This window comes from Gracilinanus agilis, chromosome 1, assembly GCF_016433145.1.
Source record: "Gracilinanus agilis isolate LMUSP501 chromosome 1, AgileGrace, whole genome shotgun sequence".
NCBI lineage: Eukaryota > Metazoa > Chordata > Mammalia > Didelphimorphia > Didelphidae > Gracilinanus > Gracilinanus agilis.
Genome location: NC_058130.1, coordinates 285126849 through 285143721, shown reverse-complemented (window position 1 = coordinate 285143721; position 16873 = coordinate 285126849). Strand labels below are relative to the sequence as shown.

General features: G+C 36.6%; 1 protein-coding gene across 1 annotated transcript in view; it reads left to right on the top strand.

The window, feature by feature from the left end:
- Nucleotides 1-16873, top strand: part of LOC123250939 (synphilin-1-like) — a 164850-nt gene that overhangs the window by 84606 nt on the left and 63371 nt on the right. The window contains exons 4-5 of the mRNA XM_044680053.1: nt 4670-5535; nt 8265-8444. Coding sequence (XP_044535988.1) covers nt 4670-5535; nt 8265-8444 — 1046 coding nt within the window. The remainder of the gene's footprint in view (nt 1-4669; nt 5536-8264; nt 8445-16873) is intronic.

Below are 16873 nucleotides of genomic sequence, written 5' to 3'. Positions count from 1 at the left end.
AAATTTCTCCCTTCCTACGGAAATTCTTCTAATTTCTCTGGTTTGCCATCTCCTCATTTTTGACTCGTTATTTTTCCTCATCTCCCATGTTCAATCAGTAGTTAAATAATGTTTTTTCTTAATTCTCCAAGGCCTTTCTTAAACATCCCATTCTCCAAGGCCATTCTTGTACGTCCCATTCTCATTTCTCACACATTTGCCACCTTAATTCAGTTCCTCATTACCTCTCACTTTGGACTCTTGGAATGATCTAATCGGTTTCCCCATTTCAAATCTCCCTATTTTCCATTCAGTGGCTGAACTTATTTTGTTTTAATTTTTTTTTCCTTCTTCATAATGAATATATTCATACATGAGCATATCAGTCTACAAAGAAAAAAGCCAAAAAAGAGTTATATAGGAAACTGTTTATTATGTTTGATTCCCCCTTCCCCTTGTTGATTACAGCTTTAATAAATTCATACTTGAAGTTTAGGTGTTTTTAATAAAAATTTTAAAAAAAACCTTAACTTCTGGCTTAAATTTGATAGCAGATCAGTAAAGACTAGGGGATTGGGATTGTCTTGTAGTCACACAGCCAAGAAATATCTGAGGTCAAATTTGAATACTTATCATTCTGACTCTAGGCTTGGGGCTTTATACACTGTGCAGTGTAGCTGCCCCTTTAGCACTGTAGTTTCAACACTGCCCTGCTTATATTTTTTTCCCTTTCTGAACTTCATTTTTCTTTTTTTGTTTTTAATAAATCATTTTTGGGGGGTCAGGGCCAAGGTGACAGAGAAGATACACAGACCCATCTGATCTCTAAAAAACTGCCCCCAAAAAACTATGATGCAATGCCTCAGAATGAATTCTAGAGCAGCATAACCCACAAAAAGACAAAATGAAGTAATTTTTCAGCCCAAAACAACTCAGAAAGTAAACACATGGGATCCAGTGCAACCTGGTGGAACACAAAGCAAGGTGCCAGTGCAGGCCCCACCACTGCAATGGATTCTGGGAACAGCTGAACCAGCAGCAAAGTCTTCTGGATTCTCAGTCACAGACAGTAAAGAAGATTGGACGATTGCTCAAAAAGATAGTACAGAAGTCCCCTTGCTGATTCTTGGTGCAAGATTCTTCTTGTACTGCCCATATGCAGATCCAGTCAGCAGTGGGGAGGAGGAACTCTAGTATACACAGGCAATTACAGCCACAGGGGAGGAGGAGACACAGTTTCAGGGTGGAAAAGAGTGCATTTTGTTACCCTTAAACAAAAGCACAGACCTGGAGAGTATTAAACATACCTCTCTTTTTTATCACACCACCTTGAAAAAACCAAAAGCAGATAGATTCCCAGAGCCAGCTCTGAAGATAGGTGCACAAAACACTTTAACTTAGAAAAGCACTCCCTTCAGTTCATTTAAAGACTCCCAACTTTAATATTTTTAAAATGAAAAAAATGAAAAAGACTAGAAAATGAACAACAAAAAAAAGTAACAACTCAAAAATTGGTTTTGATGACAGGGAAGATCAAAATACAAATTGAGAAGAAAACAACTAAGTTGTATAGCTACAACCAAAGCTTCAGAGAAAAATTAGAAATTTCTCTGAAGCCCAAAAAGAATTAACAGAAGAGCTCAAGAAATATTTTAAAAATCAAAGAGAAGTAGAAAAAGATTGGGAAAAGAAATGAGAGTAATACAGGAAAATCATGAAAAAAAGAGTCAACAGCTTGGTAACAGAGGCACAAAAAATACTAAAGGAACTCATACCTTAAAAAAACAGTAAAGAGGAATCTATAAAAGGAGAATGAAAATCCAATGAAGAGAACTCTTAAAAAGCAGAATTGGTCAAATGGAAAAACATATACAAAAATGCACTGAAGAGAAGAAGCTTTTAAAAGGCAGAATTGGCCATATGGAAAAAGAGGTACACAAATTAATTGAGAAAAAGAACTCTACAAAGTAGAATTCACCAAACTGAAAAGGAAGTACAAAAGCTCACTCAAGAAAATCATGTCTGAAAAATTAGAATTGGGCAAGTAGAAGCTAATGATTCCATGGGACATCAAGAAATAATCAAAGAAAGTCAAAAGAATAAAAAAAAAATACAAAAGAAAAATGAAATATTTGGCAAACATTGGCAAAACAACTGACCTGAAAAATAAAACCAGGAGAGATAATGTAAGAATTATTGTACTACCTAAATGCCATGATCAAAAGTTTAGACATTAACTTTAAAGAAATGATTAAAAGAAACTGCCCTTATTCTAGAACCAGAAGGCAAAGTAGAAATTGAAAGAATCCACTGGTTACCTCCCAAAAAGAGATCCCAAAAAGATAACTCGCAGGAATATTATAGCCAAATCCAGAACTCTAAGGTCAAGGAGAAAATATTTCAAAGAGCCAAAAAGAAATGATTCATATGTTATAGAGCCACAGTTAAGCTAATACAAGATTTAGTGGGTTCTAAGCTAAAGGATAGGAGGGCCTGGAATATGATATTCTAGAGGGTAAAAGAGCTAGGACTTCAGCCAAGAATCATTTACCCAGTAAAATTGAGCATAATCCTTTAGGCGGGAAATGGGCATTCAATGAAATAGAGTACTTTCAAATACTCCTGATGAAAAGAGCATAGCAGATTGGAAATTTTGACTCCCAAATACGAGACTCAAATGGTGCATATAAAGGTAAACAGGAAAGAGAAATCACAAAACATTCAGCAAAGTCAAACTGGGTAGATCTCTACGTGACAACATGATTCTTATAACTCCAAAGAACCTTATCAATATTAGGATAGTTAGGAGTATATTTAGACAGAGGGCAAGGGCATGAGTTGAATATGAAGACATATATAAAAATAAATAAAATTAATTAAAAAAATAAAATTAAGGCACGAGAAATAATATTGCATTGGGAGGAGGAGGAGGAAGGGGAAAATATAATGGGACAAATTATCTCACATAAAAGAGATATGAAAGAGATTTTAGAGTGGAGGGGGAAATTGAGGAGGTGGGAAGGGGACCATATGAATCTTACTCTCCTTGGAATTGGCTCAATAAGGAAAGTACATACACAATCTATTGGGTATAGAAATCTGTCTCACCATACAGGTTACTAGAAGAAGAAAGTGACGAGAATGAGTGATGGAACCATGACAAATCATTGAATCTTTATCTCTAAGAAAACCTTTACCATAACAGTTCGGAAACAATATAGCAAAACTAGCCCAACCAAAAGTTACAACCTACCTTTCTCTTCATGATTTCATCTTGCAGTTAGTTATTCCTTTCAAAGGACTAAAAGGTACCTAACTCTTATAAGAGCCTAGGATTAAAACCTAAAGAGCTTGTCATATTCTCTCTTATTTGGATACTGTACATGATGGATAAGTAGCCATGTTTCTTGGAAAGTTGTTAACTCCTTGTCTAGCTGAGTTTAAAATAACCAAGTTAACTATGAAAACCTCACTTTTTTGTCCTTTTTTCTCACTAATTCACTCCACTCCTGGTAATACCATCTCCATTTATTCTACTAGACTCACCAACTAACTCAAAACCTGCACTAAGGCAGGGCAAAAGAAAAGGAAACTGTTCCTGGAGAAACACTGCCAAGTAGGAGCAGCAGCATAAGAAAGGGACAAATGCCATCTAGGTGCTTCATCTCCACTGTCCCCACCTCCATGGACAAACTAGTAACTCAGACATTAAACAAATTATGCACTCTTATTCTCAGCCCCTAAAAGCTACTCGGGGCCCAAACTTATATAAAGTTTTTAGACAAAGAACTGATATGATAAGGTACTACTGGGAAACTGCCTTGTCATTCACGAGGCAAGGCTTTTGGACCACTGAAATTACAGTATTTTGTGAGATTCCTGATGAAGAATAAGCAATAAAGTACAGGGACCCAGGAAACATAACTCTATGCTACAGCATGCCAAGTGTTTGAAGAGGGAGCAATTTGCCAGGCTCTAGCTCATTTGAGCCTTAGCATACATGGTGGTGGCACCATCCTAGTCAAACTGGGTTTTGCTAACTCACTTGTAGGATAAGAGATTAGAGCTGAAAAGAATTTTAGAACCACAATAGATTGTCTTCTAATTCTATAATTCTTATCCTGCCTCTAGTACTTGCTCTGCCTGGTGTGAGCATATAGTGATTACCAAATAGATAACCAACTAATGTATTCTTTTTTTTTTTTTTTTTTTTTTTTAACCATTACCTTCCTTCTTGGAGTCAATACTGTATATTGGTTCCAAGGCAGAAGAGTGGTAAGGGTAGGCAATGGGGGTCAAGTGACTTGCCCAGGGTTACACAGCTTTGAACCTAGGACCTCCCATCTCTAGGCCTGGCTCTCAACAACTTCTTATAATCTTTCTAGAGAAACAGATCTTCACAAAATCCCTCTCCAACTCTTCTCTGTTAGTGATTTGGTCCATGATTGGGGTGTGTGTCTATGTCTGTCTGTTTGTGTGTCTGTGTCTGTCTGTCTGTCAGTCTGTGTCTGTGTGTCTGTGTCTGTGTCTGTGGTGTGGCTAAGATAATCTCTGAGAAGTATTCAGACACAAAGATTTAATCTCGGCTTAATTTTAATAGAATGTGTGTTGGTAAAGATGTATTTAAGATACTAATGTAACAGAAACAAGATTCTGGGTGCCTTCTAATAACCTTCCTTTACTATTTTAGTTTCTAGTTCTACTTGGAACTGCGGAGTCTCAACTCTTATTACAAATGCACAAAAGCCAACTGGAATAGCAGATGTATATAGTAAGTTTCGCCCTGTGAAGAGGGTTTCCCCCTTGAAACACCATCCAGAGACCCTTGAAAATAATGAGAGTGATGACCAAAAGAATGAGAAGGTGGAGTACCATAAAGGAGGAGCTTTTGATCAGCCACCTCCAACTGAGCAACTGTGCCCTGGAAATGGAGAAGCCCTTAAAAGTAAAAGCATTGAGCCCAGTGTTTTATTGGGAGAGCTGGAGCATTATGATCTTGATATGGATGAGATTCTGGATGTGCCTTACATTAAGTCAAGCCAACAGCTTGCTTCTTTTACCAAGGCAGCTACGGAAAAGAGAATTTTGGGTATATGTTCAACAGTGAATGGTCTTTCTAGCAAGAACAACACCACAGGAAATGCTGAGAGCTTGACAACCAGCATGACACCCTTTTGTGTCTTGTCCCCAGTAAAATGCTCTCACTTGAGAAAAGCTCAGTCTCTTGTCCTTGATCAGCACAAGCATTCTACTGAAGACCCAGAGCTTTCTACAGCTCTGATTACATGCAATTCAGACCATGAACTTGAACCCCCAAGCAAGGGCTTCCTTAACAAAGCATTTGCTGGCTCCAGTATGCTAAAAGTTGAAAACATCATGCCCAACAGCAGCCACCTTAGGACTTTACACCTTCAGTCTTCAGCCACAGAAACCAAACTGGATGAGCAGAATAGCCATGTGAACTGGAATTCAGGAGTCCCAGAAGAAAGGAGTGAGGATGTGAAGAAAATTAAAAGCATTTTGAATATTGTTAAAGAAGGACAGATATCACTCTTGGTAAGTTAAATAGAGCATAAATTGAATTTAGTTGGCCAAGTTCACTGGCCCCAGAATAACAAGCATGTCATTTTGATTTTTGTTTTGATCTTACAGCTTTAATTCAAAGATTTGGGTTATCTAATTTCCAAAGTAAATGGGTTGAAATAAACACAAGGAAAAAGAAGTACAGCCCCCAGTTTATTATATTTATATTTAATCTCACCATTTCAATTGAACCAAATAAAATGTATTTTTTCCTTTAAAAAAGCAACAATATGTTCATAAAATTGAATCTCAAATCTCTGCTTTTCAAAAATGTGAACAACTCACTTATTTATTTGTGGACTGATATCCTCTCCTTCTGATTACAGCAGAGGAAGAGGTATTTCTAAGTGCTTATACCAATTTCTTCAGTACATGTTTTTGAGCAGAAATTTTCTCCCTCCCCCTGCCCAAAGCTTGATTATACCCTGATTTAGATGAAATTTTGCCTTTGTTCCTTTTTTTGTTCCCAGAATCTAGAGGAGAAAATTACTTTCAAAATAACTAGATTTAAGATAACCTAGTAAACAAAAAGATCTAAAATGAAATAGCTCTGTATCAGAATGCCATTTTCTATACTGGCTTCCAGCTTAGAGTTCAACTTGAAACAAGCCCAGTTGTAAACTGCTATTGATGATGTGATGCCCTAGAAATCATATTTAATCACTTCAGTATGTATTCTGGTAATGTATCTTATTTAACAGATTTTTTTAACACCTTACTCTTACTTAGTAAGATGAGTTTTAACCATTATCAAAGATTATATTTTCAGGGACAACTGGGTAGCCCAGTGGATTGAGAGCCAGGCCTAGAGGGAGGTTCTAGGTTCAAATGTGACCTCAGACACTTCCTAGCTGTGTGACCCTGTGCAAGTCACTTGACCCCCATTGCCTACCCTTACCACTCTTCTGCCTTGGAGCCAATATACAGTATGGACTCCAAGACAGAAGGTAAGGGTTTAAAAAAATTTTTTTTAAAGATTATATTTTCATTCATAATTCACATATAATATAATTATGTGCCTATAATTACATAGGAAAAAATTTTAAAACCCTTATCTTCCATCTTGGAATCAATATTGTGTATTGGTTCCAAGGCAGAAGAGTAGTAAGGGCTAGGCAGTGGGGCTCAAGTGATTTGCCCAGGATCACACAGCTGAGAAGTGTCTGAGGCCAGATTTGAACCTAGGACCTCCTGACTCTAGGCTTGGCTCTCAATCCACTGACTGAGCTACCCAGCTGCCCCCTACATAGGGAAATTTAAGAGAAGACGTACTGTAGGAGAAATACCACTGGGTTAAGGAACAAAAGACCTGATAATTTTGCTACTTCTTGGCTGTGTGATTCTGGGCCAGCATCAGCAACGTATGGCTCTCGAGCCAGATATGGCTCTTTTGAGGGCCAGATATGGTTCTTTCTGCAGGAGCCATAAAGTCAATTTTTTTTCAGGCGCTATTACAGGAACGTGCACTGTGAGCACTGTACGGCTCTCACGAAATTACATTTTAAAAAATGTGGCATTTATGGCTCTCATGGCCAAAAAGGTTGCCGACCCCTGTTGTGGGCAAATCAGCAAACTTCTTTGTGTTTTAGTTTTTTCATATGTGAAGTCACAATAATAATACCTTCGCTGTTTGCCTCAAGGGGGTGTTCTAAAGATCCTATGAAATAGTGTGTGGCAAAGCATTTTGAAAACCAGGTGCTTGTAAATATTTGATATTATATAATGGAGTAAATAAAATAAACTACATATCCCTCCCCCAAAACTTCCTTTTTTCTCCTTTATACCCTTTGTTTCTCCCTCTCAACCTCCCTTTCCTCTTCTCTTCTCACAAATGGAAGATCCAGGAGGCAGCTAGGTGACTCTTTGGATTGAGAGCCAAACCTAAGAGACCTAGAAACTGGAGATCTTGGATTCAGATCTGTCCTCAGATATTTCCTAGCTGTGTGATGCCAGGCAAGTCACTTAACCCCACTGCCTAACCCTTACCATTCTTCTACTTTGGAACCAATACACAGCATTGATTCTAATTCAGAAGGTAAGGGCTTAAAAAATGTAGAAGATGCTCTTCAATTCATTGATCAGTTCCTCTTCCTCTGTCCCTGATTGTGGTGACTCTAATACATCAAGGGAGCGGAACTTAAACCCTCTCTGCACCTAGCTGAGGAGATGCAACCACAAACTACTTGAATAACTGAAATGGGACAAGCTAACGCTTCTTTGTCTAATAATAAAGGTACTGCCTGTACCAAGAGGCACTGTGAAGAATGTGGATAGCCAAGACCATGGCTCTTTTAGTAGTTTATATTCTAAAGCAGGGGTTCTTCCTGAATAGGGATCTGTGGACAGATTTCAGGGAAATCTATGATCTTGGATAGGGAAAAATTTCATCTTTCACACAGTTTTAACTGAAATTTTACATTTCCTTCCATTATGTCTTACAAAAACAAAACAAAAATTCTGAAAAGAGGTCATAGACTTTATCAGACTTCTAATGAGATCCATGACATAAAGATTAAGAATCCCCTGTCTTAAAGTATTTGATGAATTAGTCACAACTTGCAGGTAAAATTCAATTATTGAATTTATAGCCATTATAAGAACACAGCCTCCCTGCTCCCAGTTCCCACTTCACATAACCTTCCTCAAGGGACCAACAGTTCATTTTGACTACTTGGATAATTTTTCTGCCTTTTTTTCCATAGCCACACCTAGCTGCAGACAACCTGGATAAAATCCATGATGAAAGTGGGAACAATCTGTTACATATTGCAGCCTCCCAGGGGCATGCAGAATGTTTGCAACACCTTACTTCTTTGATGGGAGAAGATTGCCTAAATGAGAGAAATAATGACAAGCTTACACCTGCTGGCCTAGCAATAAAGGTATGTCTGTACGAAGAGTTCTGGACTTGCTCATAGCTAATCTTGATAGAAATCAGGTTTTTGTTTGAAGAATTTGAAAGTTTCAGGGAATACTCAGGTTTTGAAGAGCAATCACTAGTGATGAGCCCCTCCCTATTCAGTTAGACAGTTCCTTGGATAGCAGGCACAGCCTGTCACCAAAGACCAAACTTACTTGAAGTCTTTCCAGGCTTTAGGGCAGGACCTGCCAAAGCTTGTGTACTTTGCTGGCTTAGTATCCAAGAACCCAATGCCATCCTTACCAAATGAGGAAGAATCAAAAAGCATTAGTGTAAAAAGAACCAATATACTTTGTTTTTCTGAATGTGCTTTTAAAAATAAATATAAAATATAGGAAACTTGCAGTTAGCCAATAATTACACATTGATATTTAATTCAGATTTAATATGTAAGTTCATTATGAAGACAGAAAATCTTGATGACAGGGAAAATGAAGTATCTCTTTGATTGAATATAATGATAAAAAAAAAAAGACTTTTACAGGAACTCATTTAATGTGGGTACTCTAATTATTTTCCCTTGAGAGATTTATATCTTTTTTCTCTTTTAAAAAGAACCTTATTTGGGAGTACAACCTATACTTGGTCCATTGTGGTGATATTTTCTCAACATTATAACTTTCAGTCTTTACAATAAACTATTTTTGTAGATTTTTTTGTCTAAGATCCAATTTCACATCAGTTAACCAGTAAAAAGGATAATTATCTGGTCTAGTTGTTTCGTATTCATTGTTACCTCAGTTTAGCTCTTAATATTCCTGGGTGATTATGAAACACTCTCATTTGTTCCTCATGTGGGTGTACCTAACAAGATGAATGATTTCTTAAAGTATATTTTTAAGAGATGATAGCATTCAAGTGCTTAAGAGAATCAAATGATCTCTTAATGGGCCACATCTGAAGTTTAAATGCCTTTAATATCAAGAGTTGTTGAAAGTATGAGTAGAGAGCTCTTGCAGAGCATGGCATGCTCTTTGTCAAAAACTATGCAAATTGGGGAAGATGGCGGTGTAGAAGCAGTAAGGCTCCAAACCTCTGTAAAGCCCTTCACCACCAATTAAGGGCAAAGGGCTCTGAGGGAACAGAAAACCAAATCTGACAACATAACAGAGCTCAGGGATCCTCCAGCTGAACCCAACTAAAAAGGTTCATAGAAAAAAGAGGAAAAAAAAAATCCTGAATTCTTGGAACTCTCAGGTGGGAGGGGAAAGAAAGGAGGAAGATCCCAGACCCCTTCCTCCACCTAATGTGCTGAGTCTCCAGCAGATACTGGAATCCGTGGGTGGGCTGGGCCACTAGTCTGAGAGAGTGCCTCACTGGCACAGCTGTGCCAAACTCAAGGCTTTGATCACAGACAGCAGGGAAGCTTCTGGGGGAGAAACCCAGAGAAGGTGAACATACTCTCCATCTTGTGCTACCCACCCCACCCTTTCTCTTGAGGCTTTGTCCTCAGGGTACTCAGAGTAGTGTAGATCAACCAGATCTAGGCTTAATCCTATCAATACAACAGGCAAGAGGTCTTCAAAGGACCAGGAAGCTAAAAAACCCTTCCCCCACAGATTAGAGTGAATGAAGCAAACTCACCTCTCTAGCTTTTACCACCAGCTGGGGAAAATCTGACCTCAGGGCACTTGGAGTTGAGCAGATTAATCCCACCTGGCTTAATCCTATCAGCACAGCAGAGGAGAAGTCTTCAGAGGGCAGGGAACCTCCAACAACTCTCTGTCACAGACTACAAGGAGAGTAGCCAAATTCACTTCTTTAGCTTTTTCCACCAGCTGGGGAAAATCTGGCTTCAGGTCCCACTTATCTAATTAATCAACAAAACAAAGAAGAAGCCCTCCCAGGGCTGAATAGCCCAAACTCAAAAATATGATCAGAGGATCAAGATTACAGCCAATTACAGGGGAGAAAGAAGGAAAAAACATGAGTAAACAATAGAAAAAGAAAAAAGAAACCACAATAGATAGCTTTTATCCAGAAATTAAACAAAGAGCAAATGGATCAGAAGATAAAGGAACACCAAGTAAAAAACAAAGAAAATTCAGTGAAATGGACACAGGCTTTGGAAGAACTTAAAATTCAATTAACTCAAGAAACTCAAAATTCAATTAACTCAATAATTCAAAATTCAATTAACTCAAGAACTCAAAATCCAAATAACTCAAGAACTCAGAAAACAATCAACAGAGGCAGAAGGCAATTGGGAAAGGGAAATACATGATCTAAAACAAGAAAATAATGTCTTAAAACCCCAAATTGACCAGCTGAAAAATGAAGCAAAGAAGGCAAAAGATGATCTACAAAGAAAAGCAGACCAGAAGGAGAAGGATGAGCAAAAAGCCAGGGATGAAATTCAGTCTTTAAAAATTAGAATTCAACAACTAGAAGCAAATGACTTCACAAGGCAGCAAGAATATATAAAACAAAATGAAAAAATGAAAAATTTGAGGAAAATATGAAACACCTCATTGACACAACCACAGATCTGAAAAACAGATCTCAAAGAGACAACATAAGGATTATTGGACTGCCAGAACATCACAACAAAAGGAAAAGTTTGGACATCATCCTACAGGAAATTATACAAGAGAACTGTCCTGACTGTCTTAAACAAGAGGGAAAAAACAAAACAAAACAAAACAAAACAGAAAACAAAAAACCTTTTCTTTAAGGGACTCAATAAGCTCAATTGACTTATATCTTTATAAGAAAAGAAGATATTGGTAACTCTTAAATATTGTTATTACCAACATGGTAGATAGAAGAAATATAATTAGAGGGAGCAGGGACAAATTGTATATGATGAAATGTCAAGATATATGTATGTATGTATATATGTATGTATGTGTATATATTTATATATACACAAAACTAAAGGTTAAAAAAAGGAGATAATAAGAGAAAGGGGAAAACAGTCAAATGGAGTAAATTTATATTACATAAAGAACTGCATGGGACAAACAGGGGAGAAGACCAATACAATGGAAGGGTGAAGAGGTTTGAGAAAGGAAATACTTACATAAATCATAAGTGCATTGAAATTAACTTAAAGAGGGAAGAACAATCAGATCCATAGGGGAAGAGAATTGATTCATGCCATATAGAAAAGTAGAAGGGTAACAAATGGACTGATGGGGAGGGAAGCAATACTAGGGAGGAAGAGGGCTTGGGGGGGAGTGTGGCGTAGCTTTAAAGAACAATAAGAGGGGAATATTAAGGGAGCGGGGGAGAAAGGGAAGTACAACAAGGGAGGGAATTATAGGAACTGATTAAAAACAAAACACTGGTATAGAAAGAAACAGTGAAAGAAGAAAGGACAGGACAAGGAGAGAGAATCAAAATGTCTGGGAATACACAGTTGATAATTATAACTCTGAATGTGAATGGGATGAACTCACCCATAAAAAGGAAGCAAATAGCAGAGTGGATTAGAAACCAAAACCCAACCATATGTTGTTTACAAGAAACATACAACAGTCAGACAGACAGACAGACAGACATGGAATGAAAATGAGAGGATGGAGCAAAATCTTTTGGGCTTCAAATGAGAAAAAGAAGGCAGGGGTGGCTATCATGATCTCTGACAGAGCCAAAGTAAAAATAGATAAGGTTAAAAGAGATAGGGAAGTTTACTACATCCTAATAAAAGGCAGTATAAACAATGAAGAAATATCAGTACTCAATATGTATGCACCAAACGGTATAGCATCCAAATATCTTAAGGAGAAGCTAGTGGAGCTCAAGGACAAAATAGATAGCAAAACTATACTAGTGGGTGACGTCAACCTTCCCCTATAAAACCTAGATAAATCAAACCAAAAAATAAATTAAAAAGAGATAAGAGAGATGAATGAAATCCTAGAAAAAATTAGAGTTAATAGATGTATACAGAAAAATAAATAGGGACAAAAAGGAATGCACCTTCTTTTCAGCAACACATGGAACATTCACAAAGATAGGACATAGAAACATGGCAAACAAATGCAAAAAAGCAGAAATAATAAATTTAACTTATCAGATCATAATGCAATAAAAATAGTTATTAGTAAGAATACATGGAGAGGCAAACCAAAAACTAATTTGAAATTAAATAATATGATTCTCCAAAATCAGTTAGTTAAAGAAGAAATCATAGAAACAATCAATGATTTCATTGAAGAGGATGACAGTAATGAGATATCCTACCAAACTCTGTGGAATGCAGCTAAGGCAGTACTCAGGGGGAAATTTATATCCTTGAGTGCATATATTAACAAATTGGGGAGGGTAGAGATTAATGATGAATTGGGCATGCAATTTAAAAAACTACAAAGCAAACAAATTAAAAATCTCCAGATGAAAACTAAATTAGAAATACTAAAAATGAAGGGAGAAATTAACAAAATTGAAAGTAAAAGAACTATTGAATTAATAAATAAGATTAGAAGCTGGTATTTTGAAAAAACAGATAAAATAGACAAAAGTACTGGTAAATCTAATAAAATCTAATAAAAAAAGGAAAGAAGAAAACCAAATTGACAAAGATGAAAAGGGAGACCTCACCTCTAATGAAGAGGAAATTAAGGCAATCATTAAAAACTATTTTGCCCAATTATATGGCAATAAATATAACAATCTAGGAGATATGGACGAATATTTACAAAAAACATAAATTGCCTAGGTTAACAGCAGAAGAAATAGAATACTTAAATAGTCTAATATCAGAAAAAGAAATTGAACAAGCCACCAAAGAACTCCCTAAGAAAAAATTGCCAGGGTCTGATGGATTCACAAGTGAATTCTATCAAACAGTCAAAGAACAACTAATCCCAATACTATACAAATTATTTGATATAATAAGCAAAGAAGGAGTCCTACCAAATTCCTTTTATGACACAAATATAGTACTGATTCCAAAGCCAGGTAGATCAAAAACAGAAAGAAAACTACAGACCAATCTCCCCAATGAACATAGATGCAAAAATCTTAAATAGAATACTAGCAAAAAGACTCTAGCAAGTGATCAAGAGGATTATCTACCAGGAATGCATGGATGGTTCAACATTAGGAAAACCATCCACATAATTGACCATATCAACAATCTAACAAACAAAAATCACATGATTATCTCAATAGATGCTGAAAAAGCCTTTGACAAAATACAGCATCCATTCCTATTGAAAACACTGAAAAGTATAGGAATAGAAGGACCTTTCCTAAAAATAATAAACAGTATATACCTAAAACTATCAACAAGCATCATATGCAATGGGGATAAATTAGAAGCCTTCCCAATAAGATCAGGAGTGAGACAAGAATGCCCTCTATCACCTCTATTATTTAACATTGTACCAGAAATACTATCAGTAGCTGTTAGAGAAGAAAAAGAAATTGAAGGTATTAAAATAAGCAATGAGGAAACTAAGCTATCACTCTTTGCAGATGATATGATGGTCTACTTAAAAAATCCTAGAGAATCAACTAAGAAGCTTGTAGAAATAATCAACAACTTTAGCAAAGTTGCAGGATACAAAATAAATGCCCATAAATCATCAGCATTTCTATACATTTCCAACACATTAGAGCAGCAAGAGGTAGAAAGAGAAACACCATTTAAAATTACCCTAGACAATATAAAATACTTAGGAATCTATCTACCAAAACAAACACAGCAATTATATGAAAACAACTACAAAATACTTTCCAAACAAATAAAACTGGATCTAAACAACTGGAAAGCCATTGGTTGCTCATGTGTAGGACAAGCTAACATAATAAAAATGACCTACTGAAAAATTTCTACTGAAATTAATTTACTTATTTAGTGCCATCCCTATCAAACTACCAAAAAACTTCTTTACTGAATTAGAAAAAACTATAACAAATTTCATTTGGAATAACAAAAGATCAAGAATATCAAGGGAAATAATTAAAAAAAAAACATGAAGGAAGGTGGCCTAGCAGTACCAGATATTAAACTATATTATAAAGCAGCGGTCACCAAAACAATATGGTACTGGCTAAGAGACAGAAGGGAGGATCAGTGGAATAGACTTGTGGTAAGTGATGTCAGCAAGACAGTGTATAATAACCCAAAGTGCCCAACTTTTGGGACAAAAATCCACTATTTGACAAAAACTGTTGGGAAATTGGAAAACAATATGGGAGAGATTAGATTTAGATAAACATCTTACACCCTACATCAAGATAAATTCAGAATGGGTGAATGAGGAAACTAAGTAAATTAAGTGAACATAGAATAGTATACTTGTCAGATCTCTGGGAAAGGAAAGAATTTAAAACCAAGCAAGAGTTAGAAAAAATTACAAAATGTAAAATAAATGATTTTGATTATATTAAATTAAAAAGCTTTTGTACAAACAAAAACAATGCAACCGAAATCAGAAGGAAAACAACAAATTGGGAAGAAATCTTTATAACAAAATACTCTGACAGGTGTCTAATTACTCAAATAAAGAAGGAGTTAAATCAATTGTATAAAAAATCAAGCCATTCCTCAATTGATAATTGGGCAAGGGACATGAATAGGTAATTTTCAGGTAAAGAAATCAAAAGTATCAATAAGCATATGAGAAAGTGTTCTAAATCTCTAATAATTAGAGAAATGCAAATCAAAGCACCTCTGAGGTATCACCTCACACCTAGCAGATTGGCTAAAATGATAGCAGGCAAAAAACTGGAAAATGAGGGTATGCCCTTCAGTTGGGGAATGGCTGAACAAATTATGGCATATGCTGGTGTGCTGAAAGGAATAATAAACTGGAGGAATTCCACGTGAACTGGAAAGACCTTCAGGAATTGATGCAGAGTAAAAGGAGCAGAGCCAGAAGAACACTGTACACCGAGACTGATACACTGTGGTAAAATAGATTGTAATGGACTTCTATACTAGCAGCATTGCAATGACCCAGGACAGTTCTGAGGTATTTATGGAAAAGAACGCTACCCATATTCAGAGAAAGAACTACGAGAATGGAAACACAGAAGAAAAACAACTGCTTGAACACAAGGGTTGAGGCAGACATGATTGAGGTTGTAGACTCGAAACAACCACATCAATGTAACTATCAACAATTTGGAAATGGGTCTTGATTGATGACACATGTTAAAACCAGGGGAAATGCACGTTGGCTATGGGGTGGTGGGGAAGGTCAGGGGATGAGGGGGAAATATGAACATGAGTCATGTAACCATGGATAACTTTTCTAAAAAATAAAAATTATTAAATAAAAAAATTACACAAGTTAATGTCAACTAGGAAGAAGTTAAAATTTCAGTAGAATCTGCTTTGGGAAAATCACACTATAGTGCCTCAGTTACAGGAAAGTAAACTCTTCAAAAAGAGATTAATTAAACATTTCTTAAGTGCCTGGTATGTACCAAATACTGTGCTTAAATTTGGAGATCCAAAGAAAGGCAAAAAATAATCTCTGCTCTCAAGAAGCTCACAATCTAATGATGTGAATAACATGCAAACAACTATGTACAAACAAGATATATTCAGTATAAATTGGAGGTAATCTTGGAAGGCACTAGAATTAAATGGGATCAGAAAAGGCTTCTTGTAGAAGGTGAGATTTTAGTTGAGACTTGAAGAGGGCTAAGGAAGGATTCATAAATGGGAAAAACAATTACATAAACAGTCTCTAGTACAGAACAATGAAATGTAATTAGCCTGTAGCTCCAAAAGACATACCTTGTTTAAAGCAGGAGATGAAACATTTTTTTGAAAAAGTCACACCTCGGTCAACTTGAGAGAGAGACAGAGACAGAGACAGGGAAAGGGAGAGAGAAGAAATCATCCACTACAAGTGCTACTCTACCATCTTGTGTGAATGTACCTCTGGATTCTGGAATGCTCTGCCAGAATTCAAGCTCTTGCTTGATTTTAATGGTACAGGTGTGTGTGTAGTTCTCAGACAAGCCTAGTTAAGCAATGAATATTGGTCACCAAGTGATGATTTTTTTTTGGCCATTACAACCTCTGAAAGATCACTTATTAAAGAGACAAGAGGAAGTTGATACCTAATTCGATGAGAAAGCTCCCATATCAACCCAGAAATCACAAGTTAAAAGAAAATAATTCCCTACCCATGGTTCTGTCTCTCTCTACCTCTGCCTCTGTCTATATATATGTGTGTGTATGTGTGTGTGTGTGTGTGTGTGTGTGTGTGTGTGTGTGTGTGTGTGTGTGTGTTAAAAAGAAGTGGGTAATCTTGGTTAAGGGAGGGATAAAGGTGATGAGGTGATTGGAGGAGGAATGAAGGGGATAACTGAGTGTAGGGATGAATGAGATAGGTGGTATACAGGAAGGTAAGGGAATGGATGGGAGTACAGGAAGGCAGCTTAAACAGGCTTATTCCCTGAAGGCTGGAGACAGAGGATACT